This window comes from Eptesicus fuscus, chromosome 12, assembly GCF_027574615.1.
Source record: "Eptesicus fuscus isolate TK198812 chromosome 12, DD_ASM_mEF_20220401, whole genome shotgun sequence".
In the NCBI taxonomy this organism is placed as follows: Eukaryota; Metazoa; Chordata; class Mammalia; order Chiroptera; family Vespertilionidae; genus Eptesicus; species Eptesicus fuscus.
This window is the reverse complement of record NC_072484.1, coordinates 61,434,605-61,451,716: the sequence shown is the minus strand read 5'-3', so window position 1 is coordinate 61,451,716 and position 17,112 is coordinate 61,434,605. Positions and strand designations below refer to the sequence as shown.

Below are 17,112 nucleotides of genomic sequence, written 5' to 3'. Positions count from 1 at the left end.
CAACATTTTACCATATTTGCTTTATTATTCCTTTTTTCTGAGTTTTTGAGAATAAGTTTTAGACATGTGAAAACCTTTTTTGCTCTCTTAAATATTTCACTGTGTATTTCCTCAAAACATAGACATTAATATATAACACACAGTCCAGTTACCAAAATTAAGAAATTAATGTAGATAAAATACTGTCGTCTAATCTAAAGACTTCATTCAGATTTTACCAATTATTCCACTAATGTTCTTTTTTTTTTTTTTTTTTAAATGTTTTTATTGATTTCAGAGAGAGGAAGGGAGAAGGAGAGAGGGGTAGAATCATCAATGATGAGAAAATCATTGATCGGCTGCCTCCTGCATGCCCCCGACTAGGGATTGAGCCCACAACCCAGGCATGTGCCCAGATCAGGAATCGAACTGAGACCTCTTCATTCATAGGTCAACAGTCAATCAGTGAGCCACACTGGCGGGCCACTAATGTTCTTTAAAACAAAAGAAAAAAATATCTTTTAATAAGAACAACGTAATTGGAAAATATTACATAATTCATACAAATAAAGAAGACATTTGTTTTGTATAATAGCACTAGCTTTAAGAATTCTTGGAGAGGAAAAGGATCTTATAAGCCATCTAAGCCAGTCCCTCATTTTTATGTATAAGGAGTACATGTGGAATGTGAGTCTCTAAACGGCTTGGAGTTTTAGATTAATGTAGTGCCAGTACTGGGCTAAGTATCTAAGAACTTGCAATTCAGTCTTTTCACAGTTGTAACAGAATTTTATTATGTGTGCATACTATATATTTTACAGTTATAAGAGTGGAAGGGGAAAAAAAAAAAAAAAGAATGGGAGGGCAACACCAGAATTTAAAATGTCACTGTGTGGCGTATTTTCAGATGACTTATTAGATATTTTTATCTCTATTTTAAAACTTTTTAAAAATAATTATGTGGTTTTTTTTAAAGTGTTTCTGATAATAACGTGAACATCGCCATTAGATAAAGCCTAATCAGAGGAAAGTTGATACTTTCATGAGAATGTGTATGGTTGACTATTTAACACATGAGATTTACATAGGTGTTAACGTCACCTTCCACTTTTGCATAGTCTTGGCAGGCCCCCTGTTTAATATCCTTCATTGTGTATATGTTAAAGGCACATAATGTTTCAAGGGAGTGACTTTAATTCCCCACCCCCCACCCCCACATATATACTCATCTTACAAATTTACCTACATATCCATCCTTCCTTCTCTCATGTTTCTTAGAGTTTTCATCTATCCATCTGTGTTCATATTCTTTCTGCTTTATCATTATTTCATCAGTCTCCTGTGTCTCCAGTTCCCTCACCTCTTAAAACCCTTTCTTTAAGCCTAAAAGTATACTCATCTTATACAAGAAAAATGCCTTCACTCTGAGTTATTCTATGTGACTGCTGTGTTTTCCTTCATTCATATTTCTTGCCTCACATCTAAGCCCTACACATGTCCCTCTGACTTGATGACCTCCCAGTCTGTCTCCAGTGTCTGACCAGTTTCCCATGGACATCACCACCACCTTTGACATAGATACCTAACTCAGTCTATCCAAACTGGAACTCTAGCTTTCTCATTAAATTGATCTTGCATTTTCCACTTTTAGTTGGTGCTACTGGTATCTAATCAGTTGTTCTAGCCGGAAATCTGGATATCTTCCCAGATTCCTCCCTTTGTTTCTCCAGCATGCAGTAAATGAACAAATCCTATTGTTTTTGTCATCATTGAATATGTTTACTTCTACTGTAGCCCCAAAGACAGTGCCTTCATTCAGAAAGTCATCACTATCTATCACCTACTCTTCTATGTTTCCTGCCTCTTGTCTCACCTCCAACCAATTTTCTGTATGCTTCCAGAATGGTCTTTCAAAAATAACATCTAAAAATGTAAGTCTCTTAGTTCCTACTTTATTTCCTGTAGCCCATACGATAAATTCCGGAGGTATTTAGTATGGAATACAGTGATTTCTGCAAAGTTTTTCATTCTTGTCATTTATCATTTCCTTCTTTTAGCCATAATAAACTCATTGCTCTTTTCTGAATGTGTTATACCACCTTTATCACCCTTACCTTTGCATATGCTGTTTCTTCTTTCCATATATTTTCTTCCCCTTAGCCTCATAAACATTTATGGGTTCTTCTAAACACAACTTATATCATTTCCTCTGAAGCCTTTTAATTTCAACTCTCATTTCTATTTCCTGTGTTCAGTGTGCTTGCTTATATATTTACCATTCTACCTGACAGTTATTTGCTTGTAAGTTCTTTTTTTTCTGTTTGCTTCTAATTGTAATCTCGTGAATAAGATCTACATTTCACATATGAATCCTCACTATCCATTTCATTTCTGGTTCCTAGTAGGTGCTCAATATATATTAGTAAATTTAGTCAAGTCTAATAAAATGTAGGAGATAAACATTAATGTAGTGCTTTAGTTTACATAATGAATGGCGGTAATCGGTGGTCTTGAGGAATTTGTACCGTCTGTCCTTATCAATTAAGTCATGGCTCCATTTTGGTAAAATTTATGGGAGGAGAGCTGGAAAGTGAAAAGAGCTGGAAGAAATAAAAATAACTTAAAACACTTGAGTGGATTTCTATATATTTTGTGAGATAGAAAATAAAGTCTTTTGTAATGCTGTGTAGAGGTCTTTTTCTTTTTCTTTTATTTATTTTTAGTATTTTTAAAATTGATTTTAGAGAGGAAAGGAGAGGGAGAGATAGAAACATCAATGATGAGAGAGAATCATTGATCAGCTGCCTCCTGAACGTCCAACATTGGGGATTGAACCCAGGCATATGCCTAACCGGGAATCAAACCATGATCTCCCGGTTCATAGGTCAACACTCAACCACTGAGTCACGCCGGTCAGGCTTTCTTTTCTTTTTAATGTAAGCAAATAGGTTTTAATTCTCAGCTTTTCATTATGACATTGGAGTAGAGTGGCCATAATCCTAAAAATCAGATAACTTCAAAAATGTGTCTATCTTAAAATGCATTGTAGGACTTTACCTTCCTACTATTTTTTTTTAATTATTGAAATTATCATGGTATTGTAGGATCCCAGGATTCTTAAATGTTATAGTCTCCAACTAATATCTAATGCTTTAATATTTAGAATTAGGCTTAACAGATGTTTACATCTCTGAACACAGAACAACTGATGGAAAAAGAAGCATTATCAGTAATTTATGCAAATTACTCAATATGTATGGATAATCTGTACTTTGTAATATTTAGCTTGTTTAAATGCTTTATGTAGTATCTATCATTGGTTTATTTCCAGTAATTATTTTTATACTTTATTTTTCCCCCCAAATGAAACAATAAAAGGATCAGAGATCAAGAAGTCCCAGAGGATGTACAAATCAGGCCAGAGGATGTTCCTTCAGATCCCAGTATTAGTAATTCCAGTGTCAAACTGGAAAACACGATGGAAGATCATACTGAAACAACTAGGAAGCCTCCAGGTGAAATAAGTGTTCCAATGGACAGTTCTTTACTTTGTACTTTGTCCTCAGACTCTCATCAGGAAGCAGCTAGTAATGAAAATGATAAAAAACCTGGTAACTACAAATCTACATTACGGCCAGAGGTCGGCACCAGTTCACAAGATTCTGCTCTCTTAGATCAGGAATTATACAACTCTTTCCATTTCTGGAGGACTCCTCTTCCTGAAATAGATCTAGATATAGAGCTTGAGCAAGGCTCTGGGAATAAACTCAACCCAGAGAGACCAGAAGAAACACCTGAAGTAACCATACCAGGTTCTTCAAACATCACTATGGCCACCAGAAAGGAACTTGAAGAAATGATAGAAAATCTAGAGCCGCATATTGATGATCCGGATGTTAGAGGTATGGAAGATTCAATCAAGTTCTTTATTCTAAAGTTGGTATAAAGTGTTTGCTTACCTTTTTTCCAGGAGAAAAAAAAAAAAAGCCTTTCTTAAAAATTTGATCATTGACATCATGTCTTGTCTTGATAACTACAATATTTTTAGGTAAATTCATTTAGATTAGCTCATCACTGTGTTCCTAACTAGTATTTACAGAATTGTTGATTCATAAATCTCTAAAATTTTCACAATCATTCAGTGTTTTACATTTACAATCTTAAATATTGTACTGCCTTAACTCTTTTGCTCTAGGTCTCATTAGCTTTTTTATAAAATAGCAGAGGAGGCAGTGTTTTTAAAGGAAGGACCATGCGTTATTAACAGCTGACAAAAATACCTATTTTTCTGTGGAATATGATGTGTTTTAAGAGCTGTAAATGTCTGTCCATAAGAGTCAATTAGCTTACTTTCTCAGTTTTGACTTTTTTCCATTGGATTACACATTTATCACCTACATTATTTCCTTGTGAATGCAGCCATAAAGTTGTTCTATGTTCAAATCAAAGTTGCCTCTTATTAAGTGGAATATGTGTTCTCAGTGTATGAGAACCAGATGTCCTGAAGCAGTCCTATTCTACTTGCTGAGGCTTGGGAAGTGATCAGGCCAGAACCTGAGCAGATGTTATCTTTCTGCCCCTTTGAAGACTAAGGCTTCCTAATGACTCATAACTTCACTCAGTGAAATCTGAGATGCTATGTAAAACAAAAACAATTTTGACAAATCCTATAATTAGAAGCCTTTAGAACTTATATCTCTTTGTGGATTTTTTTTGGCCTTGTTCTAAAACCTAAAATTTATAAACTGTTGTTTTGCTCAATGTTAGTAAATACCTATTTTTAAAGCAGATAAAGTGATAACCTTCAGTATCCTTCTAAAACATACAAAACCTTGTGTTCAAACTTTGAAAATTGCAGTATGGTTGTTAAGTTAGCAGTATCTTTATTTGGCTTTAATTTACCATGATTTTTAAATGATTTCCTATTATAATTTTACATTTGGAGGAAAATAATTTGATTAAAGGCATATTCATATCCTTGATTGTTGAAAGTTAGTTGGAAAATGGTCAGTTTCATCCTTTTTTAGGTTTATTGGGACATAATTTATATCAGTAAAATATGCCTCTTGAATGGACAGTTCTGTGAGACTCGACAAACACATACAGTTGTGTGTGACCACCACCTCAGTCAAGATACAGAACAGTTTCATCACCAGAACATTCCTTTGTCCCCCTTTATAGTCAGTCCTTTCTTACATGCCCAGCCTCTGACAACATCTGGTCTGTTTTCTGTCCCTATGATCGTGCTTTTGTAGAATGCCACATACATAGAATCAAGCAGCAACATCTTTTTTAGTCTGTCACTTAACATAATGTGTTTGAGATTTATCCTTGTTTCATGTATCAGTAGTTCATTCCTTTTTGTTATATTCTGAAACAAAAGCAAGAGCAGAGGAGTGAATATTTTCAATAGCATATCCTATTTTTTATCTCTCCTGGTAGATTATTTTTTATGAAAACACTAGAGGCCCAGTGCATGAAATTCGTGCACTTGGAGGGGGTCCCTCAGCCAGGCCTGCGCCCTCCCGCAGTCCGGGAGCCCTCGGGGGATGTCCAACTGATGGCTTAAACCCGCTTCCCGTGGACATCCTTAGTACAGCAGCGGTAGCTTCTGGCTGAGCGGTGCTCCCCCAGGGGAGCGCACTGACCACCAGGGGGCAGCTCCTGCATTGAGCGTCTGCCCCCTGGTGGTCAGTGCACATCATAGCAACAGGTTGTCCCGCCGTTCAGTCGATTTGCATATTAACCTTTTATTATATAGGATTACAGCTTCACTTTCTTTGCTCATTCATCAATTGTGGCTTCTGTCATTGATTTTATTTACCCTGTTGAACCAGCATTCTGCATTTTATGACAACTTGATGATGTAGCAAGTACTACATCATCAAATTTTGTTTTGTTTGATAAATTAGAATATTCATCAAAATCTTGTTTTTGTAGTCTCCCTCCATTTCTCTACTCTCTTCCACCCCCAGACGAGGAAAATTGAGACACAGAGAATTACACCTGAAACTAAGGATGCTCATAGCTGAGGATAGTCAACTCTTGATAAATGTTTGTCTTCACAGCTTTCAGCTTTTTGTTTAAATAAATTTTATTATCATTTAACAACTTAAGTTTTATTCAGTTGATCAAACTTCAATAACTTTCATACTTTGTTTTTCTTACACTCCATTTTTATGGAAAAAGGCTGTAAGCCTGTCTGGGAATTCTCACTGTGTTTACTATACAGTACCTTCTAGTTTTCCGACATGCAGTAGGTACTTAACAAATACTGAAATATTGAATTAGTTACTTTAATTTTTTTAACAAATAAGCTAAAAATGATATGCATAGTTTGCTTTTTAAAAAGACCTACATGTACATATAAGCTTCAGTATATGACTTTGCATTTCAGAAGATGGCTAATACTTATCCTGTTTGGCTTAAAATTGTATTGTAAATTTGCAGGCTGTAATTGAGAGATTTCAACACAAATACTATATTGTGATTTAATCAGTTCTCTTTCTAATTTACCTCTTAAACCTGCTATGTTTTAAATTTGTCATGTTCTTGCCCCACCAGTGTGGCTCAGCGGTTGAGCATCAACCCATGAACCAAGAGGTCACCAGATCTATTCCCAGTCACCCAGTCAGGGCACATGCCTGGGTTGCGGGCTCGATTCCCAGTAGGGGTTGTGCAGGAGGCAGCCGATTGATGAAGTTCCTCTCTCATCGATGTTTCTATCACTTTCCCTTCCTCTGTTTCTAAAAATCAGTAAAAACATAGCTTTAAAAAAATTCAATTACAAAAAAGTTTTAAATTTATCATGTTCTTTTTTTATAACATAGCCATTTATTTTATTTTATTTATCATTATTTATTGAGCACTTACTATATTCCTGATACGCCCCTCGTTATTAAATATATAGCAGCAACAAACCAGACAAAAATCCCAGCCTCAGAGAGCGCAGAACGTTGGGACAATACATTAACTGCCTGTGTCAAATGGTCTATCATAAAACAGCTAGGCAGTGCTGGGGATTTTCTGCTTTGGCTACAAAATTCTTAAGCATTTGATTTTATTGAAATCTGAGGCCATTTTTAATCCATGTTAATTTCATAGTTAATTGAACATTTACTCTGCCTTAATTTTCTATATGTTAGGAGGTGTTTTGAGTTTTTAAAGGCATATACCTTAGTTTTGGATGTTTTTTCTAATCTGCCATCGTAGCAAATTGTCAGAAAATGTCTACTTTTTGGAAGGACAGAACTTTAAGCCAAAATTGGAAACTAAATTCTGACCAGGGACTAAACTTCAACTTTACAAGCTTCTGTGCCACTTGTTCTTTTCCCTTATCACTGTTGGGTGAGGCATATCATGGGGGGGGATGGGGAGGAAGCAAAACTTAGGTTTTTCAAAATTTTTAAGCAACCCTTGCTTCCCAATTTAACTCATCTTCCTTGAAGCATTGATGATTTTTAACTTCCTTGTAAGTTTTTGAGGAAACATTTTAAATGTTTCCATGGACTATAATGAGATATTTCTTTTCAGAAAAAGAAAGCATTTTTCTCAGTTATAACAGAAATAGATCATACATGAAAGGCCAAAAGGGAAGTAGTAAAATATGGAGAAGGTGTAAGAGATCCTCTTTTCCAAAATGCTTACCCAGGGAATTTGAGATCTTTCTGTTTTTGTCCAGGACATTTGGGATTGCCAAGCTGATTCAGGATTGAATTTCAGCAGTGCCCAAATAGAATTATTGATGCCAGCTTGATTTACCACAGCTAGGTTCATAGACTACAAAAGGAAAAATGGCCCAAACTCACAAAATACAGATTTCTTTCCAGTTTAGGCCTAATGAAAGAATTGGGCCCTTTGGGCAGTCATGGTCAGAAAAAAATCATATCATTCACTGATTGAAATCAATAAATGGTTAGGAATTTTGACTAACCTCCAGTATAGTTTGTGGAAGAGTTAGAGATTATAAAGGTCTAGTTCAGCGGAACCAGCTTCTTCAGGGAAGGAGAAAAGCTCAGTTTCCAGGTGTTCACTTTTTCTGAGCATGAATTACTATGGACAGTGTTTCTTCACTAATCTCTAGTTACATGAGCTCTGATTCCTGCGATTTCAATTTAGATTGTAAGAAAATCAAGATCTTGGTGGAGACCCATGTGTTAAATTTGTCGTGGTGGTGTATCCTACTAAAATTTCAGCATTAGCCAAGCATTAGAGTCCACTTCATTCTCTGCTGGAGAATTTAAGCATCACATTTCCTAAAGAATCAGCATTAGTCTATATCTTCATGATTTTTATATCAGTTATGAAGAAACAACTTCAAAGTGTAATTTATTTAAACTTCTATGAACGTACAAACCTAAAGATGAAGCTTAACATAGACAAAGAGAAATACGTAGTCCATTTAGAGGTAAATGATCTGTGTAAGGCATTTTCTGTGAAAGGCTCTGATTTATTAGTTTATTCCAGGGAATAGGATCAAAATGCATTAGCAATCTCTCCTCCGCTCTCCCTCTCTCCCTCTCCCCCCACCCTCTCGCAACCATGCATTTTATGTGGCACAAAACTTTTAAAAATGTTTTTATTAATTTCTGAGAGGATGGGAGAGAGAGAGAGAGAGAAACATCAGGGAGAAAGATACATTTATCTGCTGCCTCCTGCATGCCCCTTACTGGGGATCCAGCTCACAATCTTGGCTTGTGCCCTGACCAGGAATTGAACCAGCAACCTCCTAGTGCATGGCATGACGCTTAACCAACTGAGCCACACCAGCCAGGCTGGCACAGAACATTTTAGCCTTTATGTATTGTTCAGTCTTTTTTAGTACCATTTTGATTTTGTTTTGGAAACTTAAAAGATTCCAAAAAGAGTAGTTAACGTGATTAAAAGGATTAATACACATTGCAGCTGAAATTCTTAACAGAATCCTACCTAATAAAAGAGTAATGTGCAAATTGACCATACCTCCACTACGCCCACCAGCCAATCAGAGCAAGTATGCAAATAAACCCAACCAAGATGGCTACGGCCACAGAGAGCAGGAAGGAGGCTTGGGTTTCCCAGGCAACGGAGGAAGCCAAGCTTTCCGCCTGCCCTTGCCGGCCTAAGCCTCCACTCAAGGCTACAAAATTTCAATTATAGAAGGTAAACAAATCCAAACAGAAATGGCAGCAGCCACAGAGCAAGCAGGAGGCTTGGCTCTGCTCCAGGATACAAAGTTTCAGTTGTAGCAGGTAAATAAATTCCAGATACCATGGCCTCTGCTTGGGTCGCCAGGGGGCGTGGCCGGCCTGCAAACCACCACAGGCCCCTCACTCAGGCTGCCCCACGTCCCAAGGGAACCCCCACCCTGATCTGGGATACCCTTCAGGGCAAACCAGCTGGCCCCCACCCATGCACCAGGCCTCTATCCTATCTAATAAAAGAGTAATATGCAGATTGACCATCACTCCAACACACAATATGGCTGCCCCCATGTGGTCAAAGATCCTGCCCCTATGTGGACACAAGACGGCCACCACAAGATGGCCAGCAGGGGAGGGGAGTTGGGAGGCACCAGGCTTGCAAGGGAGGGCAGTTGTAGGCGATCAACCCTGCAGGGGAGGGCAGTTAGGGGTGACCAGGCCGGCAGAGGAGGGAAGTTGGGGGCAAACAGGCTGGCAGGGGAGCAGTTAGATATCAATCAGGCTGGCATGGGAGTGGTTAGGGGGTGATCAGGCTGGCAAGCAGAAGCGGTTAGGGGCAATCAGGAAGGCAGGCAGGCGAGCAGTTGGGAGCCAGCAGTCCTGGATTGTGAGAGGGATCCCAGATTGGAGAGGGTGCAGGCTGGGCTGAGGGACCCCCTCCCCCCCCCCCCCCGCGCGCCTCCGTGCACGAATTTCGTGCACCAGGCCTCTAGTGAGTATATATTTCATGAGTAACTTTATGATTAAACACCTTCATTTACTTACTTAATTTAATAATGACCTAATAGACTAGAACCTCATCCTGTAGGTTTCATGTATCTCTATTGCCAGGTACCTAATATACTTAGACTAGAATTTTACAAATGCATCAGTATAGTAGTAGGTTATCTTAATAAAATGGGGACTCTGATTGCTTTAGGGGCACACTTTCTGATCTTTTTACCGAATTAAAGTTAAAATTTTATATTTTGAGTATCCAGGTGGATTGTTACTTGAAGTAATGCTAAGCAATTTTTTTTTGTCAAATTTCTCATTTGTGGGGAAGGAAGAATGATTTATCTCAGTTTTGAGTCACTTTCATAAAAAAGGAGTAACTTAAAACTTAGTGCTACTTGCCAGATTTAAGAACTTGGTAAGTTGTCAGTTTGGTTTGTTGTAAGCAAGACAGTGCTCATTTGGGATCTCTGTGTTTGGGGCAAGTCATTGATTTCATTTTCAAAAAGAATTAGAGAAAAATAAACTGAAATAAGACATGAGATGTTTAAATGTAACTGCAACAAAAATCTTTGTAATTGCGATTGTTTTATGTTGGCAGGGTTTGTAAAGTGACTGCTCTTCTGCTAAAATAGCTTAGTAAGTAAGTCTTATAAGTTTGATTCATGCACTACCCAAACATAGTTAACTCACACTGAAATTGACTCCTTTTAATAAACTGGAGGTACCTCCAAAACTAGATAGCATTTCTCTTTTCATACTAACGCAGAATAATGTACAGTAGTGGATAAGCATTTTTAATCTCATGAAAGCATATTAGTTTTCTACTTTTTCTCTTGAAGGACTAATGATTTACCACGTAGAGGTTTTTTTCCCCAGCTTTTTGGTGGCAGTGTCAAAAAGTATACATTTCATTGATAATATATAATGCAAATGGAGAAACACTTGCAAGGACATTGTAATTCTGCCACTTATTATCCTTTCCCTATTCTGCCTATAGCACAAGTGGACGTGCTGTCTGCCGCGCTGCGAGCTTCCAGTCTGGATGCTCGTGAAGAGGCCAGCGATACAGAAAAGAAAAGTGATGTGCAAGATGAACTGTGTGTCAGTGAGCAACCAAACTGTAAAATAAATCACGATGCCTCCGTGCCTTTAATCAGCGATGCTATTGAGGTAACAAACTCAGTAAAGTGCTTATCAAGTGAGAGTAGTTTGAATCAGAAGTGTTTCATTGGGGAATAGTTGTAGCTAATCACTTTCTAGTTAGTATATTCTATTTGTTGCTGATTTTCTTAGCTCTACCTTTTGCATAAAGTAAAAGTAATTGTCACCACATCCTATCTTTATGACTGGTGTTATGTTCAGTGCTTAGAAAGTAAATCCTAATCCTGTCTACATGACCATTTTAGTAGCTTCAATGTTAATGTAGCTTACTGCAGTGAAATAGTCTTACTGGAAACAAAGCCCTTTATCAAGAATAATTAACTCTTCCCTTTTCTTTTTGGAGAGGTGCTTTGTTTCTGATCGGACCATTTCACTGCAGCAAGCAACACAGTATTCTGAGCAGAAGATCAGGACTTGAGGCCATGTTGCGGAGGGCCAGTGGCATTATCTGGACTCTGGAGTGTGAGGGTGGGTACTGTTACTAGCATCATTTTTGCTGTATACTTGGAGCTGTTCTATATGATCCTTCCTTAATTTCCTACCACATCCCACCAAGCCAGCATCATTTGGTATCAGTATTTCTGATCCCTTGTTTTTACAAACAGAGAAGAACTACACCCCTGAATGCCAGAATCAGATGGTCACAGACAGAGTGGGCTGGATGAAAAGCACAGGAAAGAGTACCTACGTACACACAGTGGGGATGGCAAGAGGGTTTTTAAACTTGAGTGATTTCTGTTTTGGTTTTTGGTTGATGACATTTAGTATATTGGAAATTTTGTATAATGTCTTTGGTTCAGAATGAATCCCTAACCACTATTATCATTGGAGATTTGAATACTATGGTATCTTTGCATTTTGGAAGGTGTTGTTTTATTTTGGGATTGTTTTATGTTGGTTTTTTTTTTTATGTTAAAAAAGTACATTTGTGAAATTAGAAATAGCTAAGACTAGAAACAGTGGAAGAACTTCATATGACATCCCAAGTCCTCTATGTACCGTTTTATAAACAAGCTAATTTTAAATATTTGGGACATTTCAAAATTAATTCTAAATGTTTAATTACTTTTATTCTGAAATTCTTCTTCATACATGTAGCATCCTATTCAACAAGTTTGATTTAAGGCAGGGGAAGTTCTTAATGAAGCCTTATGTATATTTATAAACTTAAAAACATGAAGAACTTACATGTATTTATATCTTTGGCAGTCTCAAAAGGTAAGATAGTGTAGATGAAGGAAACTTATAGACAGTTCAACTTTTTAAGTAAATATTTTTTTCCTAACAGAATATGGACTCCACCCTTCGTTATATTCATAATGATTCAGACTTGAGCACTAGTAGTAGTTTCAGCCCTGATGAGGAAAGGAGACCTAAAGTACAAGTAAGTGACAAAGGTGCTCTCTTTGGTGTGACTGTTGTTAATTCCTCTTTTAAAGCTATTTCTCACTGAATTTGGTCTGTTTTAAAAATTAAGACTAATATATCATGCTTTCTTTTTTTTAATTAAATGTATTGGGGTGACATTGGTTAATATCATATAGGTTTTAGGTATGGATTTCTATGTGACAAGATATGTATATTGCACCATGTGCCCACCATCCAAAGTTAAATTTTCTCCTGTCACCATATATTAAGATCCCCTTCCCTTTGGCAGCCACCACACTGCGGTTTGTGTTCACGAGTTTAGTTTTATGTCCCACATATGAGTGAAATCATATGGTTCTTAGCTTTTTTTGACTGATTTTACTTAGCATAATATTTTCAAGGTCCACCCATGTTGTGGCAAATGGCAGTATTTCATCCTTCGTTATAGCTGAGTAGTATTCCATTTTGTGTATGTACCACATCTTTGTCCAGTCCTCTATTGCAGGACACTTTGTTTGTTTCCATGTCTTCGCCACTGAATAATGCTGCAGTAAACATAGGGGTGCATTTATCTTTGCAAATACATGTTTTCAAGTTTTTTTGGGTATATACCCAGGAAAAGGATTGCTGGGTCGTATGGTAGGTAGCTCTATTCTTAATTTTGTTAAGAACCTCCATACTGTTTTCTATAATAGATGTATCAGTCCATTCCTACCAGCAGTGAATGAGGATTCCCTTTTTTCCACAACCTCTCCAACACTTGTTAGTGCTTATCTTGTTAATAATAGCCACTGTAATAGGTGTGAGATGGTATCTCATTTTAGTTTTGATTTGCATTTCCCTAATTGCTAGTAAGTTTGAACATCTTTTCTTCTATTTATTGGCTGTTCATATGTCTTGGGAGAGGTGTATTTTCAGGTCCTCTGCCCACTTTTTGATTGGGTTTGTTTGTTTGTTGTTGAGTTTTATGAGTTGTTTATATATTTTGGAAATTAAACCTTTGTCAGAGCTACTGTTTGCAAATATCTTCTATCTGGCTGCCTGCCTCTCTATTTTGTCAGTTTCTTTGCTGTGCAGAAGCTTTTTAGTTTGATATAGTCCCATTCATTTATTTTTGCCTTTACTTCTCTTGCCTTTGGGGTCAAGTTTATAAAATGTTCTCTGTGACCAAGATTCATAAATTTGGTAAATATATTTTCTTCTATGTAAACTGATCAGCAGTAAGGAAATTGAAACAACCATCAAAAACCTCCCAAAAAAACAAAAGTCCAGGATCAGATGAATTCTACCATTCAAAGACTTAAAACCTATCCTCCTCAAACTCTTCCAAAAAATTAAGAGGCAATACTTGCTAACACATTTTATGAGGCTAGTATAACCCTGATACCAAAACCTGGCAAGGGTAGCACAAAAAAAGAAAACTATAGACCAGTATCTCTGATGAATACAAATGCAGAAATCCTAAACAAAATACAAGCAAATAGAACACAACAGTACATCAAAAAAATAATATGTCATGATCAAGTGGGATTTATTCCAAGGACACAAGGATGGTTCAACATATGCAAATAAATGAATGTAACACACCACATTAACAAAAGAAAGAATAAAAATCATATGGTGTTATCAATAGATGCAGAAAAAGCATTTGATAAAATACAACATCCATTTATGATTAAACACTCAATAAAATAGGAATAGAAGGAAAGTACCTTAATATAATGAAGGCCATATATGATAAACCCTCAGCTAATATCATACTCAATGGGGAAAAACTGAAAGCTTTTCCTCTAAGATCAGGTATAAGACAATGATGTCCACTCTCACCACTCTTATTCAACATAGTTCTGGAAGTCCTGCCAGAGCAATAAGGCAAGAGAAAGAAACAAAAGGCATCCAAGTAGGAAAGGAAAAAGTCAAACTGTCACTTGTTGCAGACGACATGATCCTGTATAGAGAGAGAACCCTAAAGACTCCACCAAAAAACTATTACGGTCAAGTTTGCTGGACACAAAGCCAATGTGCAAAAAATCCATGCTTTCCTGTATACTAACAACAAAACTTCAGAGAAAGACAATTCCTTTTACAATTGCAACCAAAAGAATAAAATACCGAGGAATCAACGAAGAACATGAAAGACCTACATACTGAAAATTAAAAGCGTTATTAAAAAAGATTGGAAAAGACACAACAAAATGGAAAAATATTCCATGTTCATGGATTGGAAGAATCAACATAGTTAAAATGGCCATATTGTGCAAAGCAAAATACATATTTAATGCAATCCCCATCCAAATCCCAATGTCATTTATTAAAGAAATAGAATGAGAAATCATCAGATTTGTTTGGAACCACAAAAGACCCCGAATAGCCAACACAATCCTGAGAAAAAAGAACAAAGCTGAAGGTATCACACTACCTGACTTCAAATTATACTACAGAACTATGATAATCAAAACAGCATGGTATTGGCAGAGAAACAGACACAGATCAATGAACAGAATAGAGAGAGAGCCCAGCTATAAAATCACATGTAATATGGACAGATGATATTTGACAAAGGAGCCAGAAACACACAATGGAGTAAAGATAGTTTCTTCAATAAATGGTGCTGGGAAAACTGGAAAGGCACATGCAAAAGAATGAAACTGGATTACAGTTTGTCCCCATGCTTCCAATAAGAAAATTCAAATAATAAGAATCCTATCTAATAAAAGAGTATTATGCAAATTGACCATCACCCCAACACACAAGATGGTTGCTCCCATGTGGTCAAAGGTTGCCCCCGTGTTGACACTAGATGGCCGCCACAAGATGGCCAGCAGGTGAGGGCAGTTGTGGGCGGTGAGGCCAGCAGCGGAGGGCAGTTGGGAGGGACCCAGCCTGCAAGGGAGGGCAGTTGGGGGTGATCAGGCCTGCAGAGGAAGGCAGTTGGGGGGGAACAGGCCTGCAAGAGAGGGCAGTTAGGGGTGACCGGGCTGGCAGAGGAGTGTAGTTGGGGGGACTAGGCCTGCAGGGGAGGGCAGTTGGGGGGGACCAGGCCTGAAGGGGAGGGCAGTTAGTGACGACCAGGCCGGCAGGGGAGGGCAGTTAGTGGCGACCAGGCCTGCAGGGCAGGACAGTTAGGGGCGACCAGGCCGGCAGGGGAGGGCAGTTAGTGGTGACCAGGCCGGCAAGGGAAGGCAGTTAGTGGCAACCAGGCCTGCAGGGGAGGGCAGTTAGGGGCAACCAGGCCGGCAGGGGAGGGCAGTTAGGGGTGATCAGGCCAGCAGGGGAAGGCAGTTTGGGATGACCAGGCCTGCAGGGGAGGACAGTTAGGGGCAATCGGGCTGTGAGGGGAGAAGTTAGGCATCAATCAGGCTGGCAGGGGAGTGATTAGGGTGTGATCAGGCTGGCAGGCAGAAGCGGTTAGGGGCAATCAGGCAGGCAGGCAGGCGAGCGGTTGGGAGCCAGCAGTCCTGGATTGTGAGTGGGATGTCTGAACCCCCCAGGATCGGGCCTAAACGGGCAGTCGAGCACCCCTTGAGGAGTCCCAGATTGGAGAGGGTACAGGCTGGGCTGAGGGACACACATCCCCATGCACGAATTTCATGCACCGGGCCTCTAATCCTGTATAATAAAAGGTTAATATGCAAATCGACCAAACGGCAGAATGACAGGTCACTGTGTGATGCGCACTGACCACCAGGGGGCAGTTGCTCAATGCAGGAGCTGCCCTCTGGTGGTCAGCACGCTCAGCTAGAAGCCAGGCTGACAACTGGCAAGTGCAGCAACGGTGGCGGGAGCCTCTCCCACCTCGACTGCAGCGCTAAGGACCCCTTGGGGGATGTCTGCCTGCCAGCAGGCGAACATCCCCCAAGGGGTCCCAGACTGCAAGAGGGCGCAGGCTGGACTGAGAGACCTCCCCTCCCCCGCCCCCGCCCAGTGCACGAATATTGCGCACCAGGCCTCTAGTAAAATATAAGCAATAATCTTTCTCTTCTCATAGCTCTTATCCCATTTTTCATTTAAAATAATCACAGATCACAGTTTCTTCTGTATTCATAAATTTATTGTGGATATATAAATATTGTGGGTATGTATGTATCCTTTTTTGTTTTTCAAAGAAAAACAGAATCATACCATCATACCAAGGTATTTCATCATGCCTAAGTTGCCAAGAATTCTGAGATACAGCTTGATTTTAGAGGTGAAAACATGAAGAACAAAAAAGAGGGGGCCTTAATAAAGTGCCATCAGTAACCAGTGGCACTCCAATTGCAGAGATTTTAAATGTGGGAAAATATGCTTATGGAATAATCGGAACATGATAGTTTGTGTCTTGCCTTTTGTTTCATTTTTTGTTTTTTAATTGTGTCTTGGAGATTTGAGCACATAAGAACTCCATTGGGAGCAGGTGCTATAATTTCAGTAGTCCTTCACATGCTTCCAGGTCTCGTTGCACTGTCATATTACAAGCGGTGTTACACTTATCATGATTATGCATGTTATTTTCTTCTAGGACTATAAACCTTTTTTAAAAAATATATTTTTATTGATTTTAGAGAGGAAGGGAGAGAGATAGAAACATCTATGATGAGAGAGAATCTCCTGCACATCCCCTACTGGGGATCAAGCCCACAATCCGGGCATGTGCCCTTGACTGGAATTGAACCCAGGACCCTTCAGTCTGCAGGCTGATGCTCTATCCACTGAGCCAAACCAG

The 17,112-nt window shown here is 38.7% G+C and overlaps 2 protein-coding genes across 8 annotated transcripts in view; one reads left to right on the top strand and one right to left on the bottom strand.

Annotated features, from left to right (window-relative positions):
* The window catches only part of RALBP1 (ralA binding protein 1), a 100,137-nt gene that overhangs the window by 24,168 nt on the left and 58,857 nt on the right, over positions 1 to 17,112 (bottom strand). The gene's annotated exons all lie outside the window — the stretch shown is intronic.
* The window catches only part of PPP4R1 (protein phosphatase 4 regulatory subunit 1), a 66,013-nt gene that overhangs the window by 37,330 nt on the left and 11,571 nt on the right, over positions 1 to 17,112 (top strand). For all 7 annotated transcript variants that reach the window (XM_054723892.1, XM_054723889.1, XM_054723887.1 and 4 more), the window contains 3 exons: positions 3,358 to 3,881; positions 10,876 to 11,048; positions 12,328 to 12,423. In XM_054723892.1, the coding sequence (XP_054579867.1) occupies positions 3,358 to 3,881; positions 10,876 to 11,048; positions 12,328 to 12,423 (793 nt within the window). The remainder of the gene's footprint in view (positions 1 to 3,357; positions 3,882 to 10,875; positions 11,049 to 12,327; positions 12,424 to 17,112) is intronic.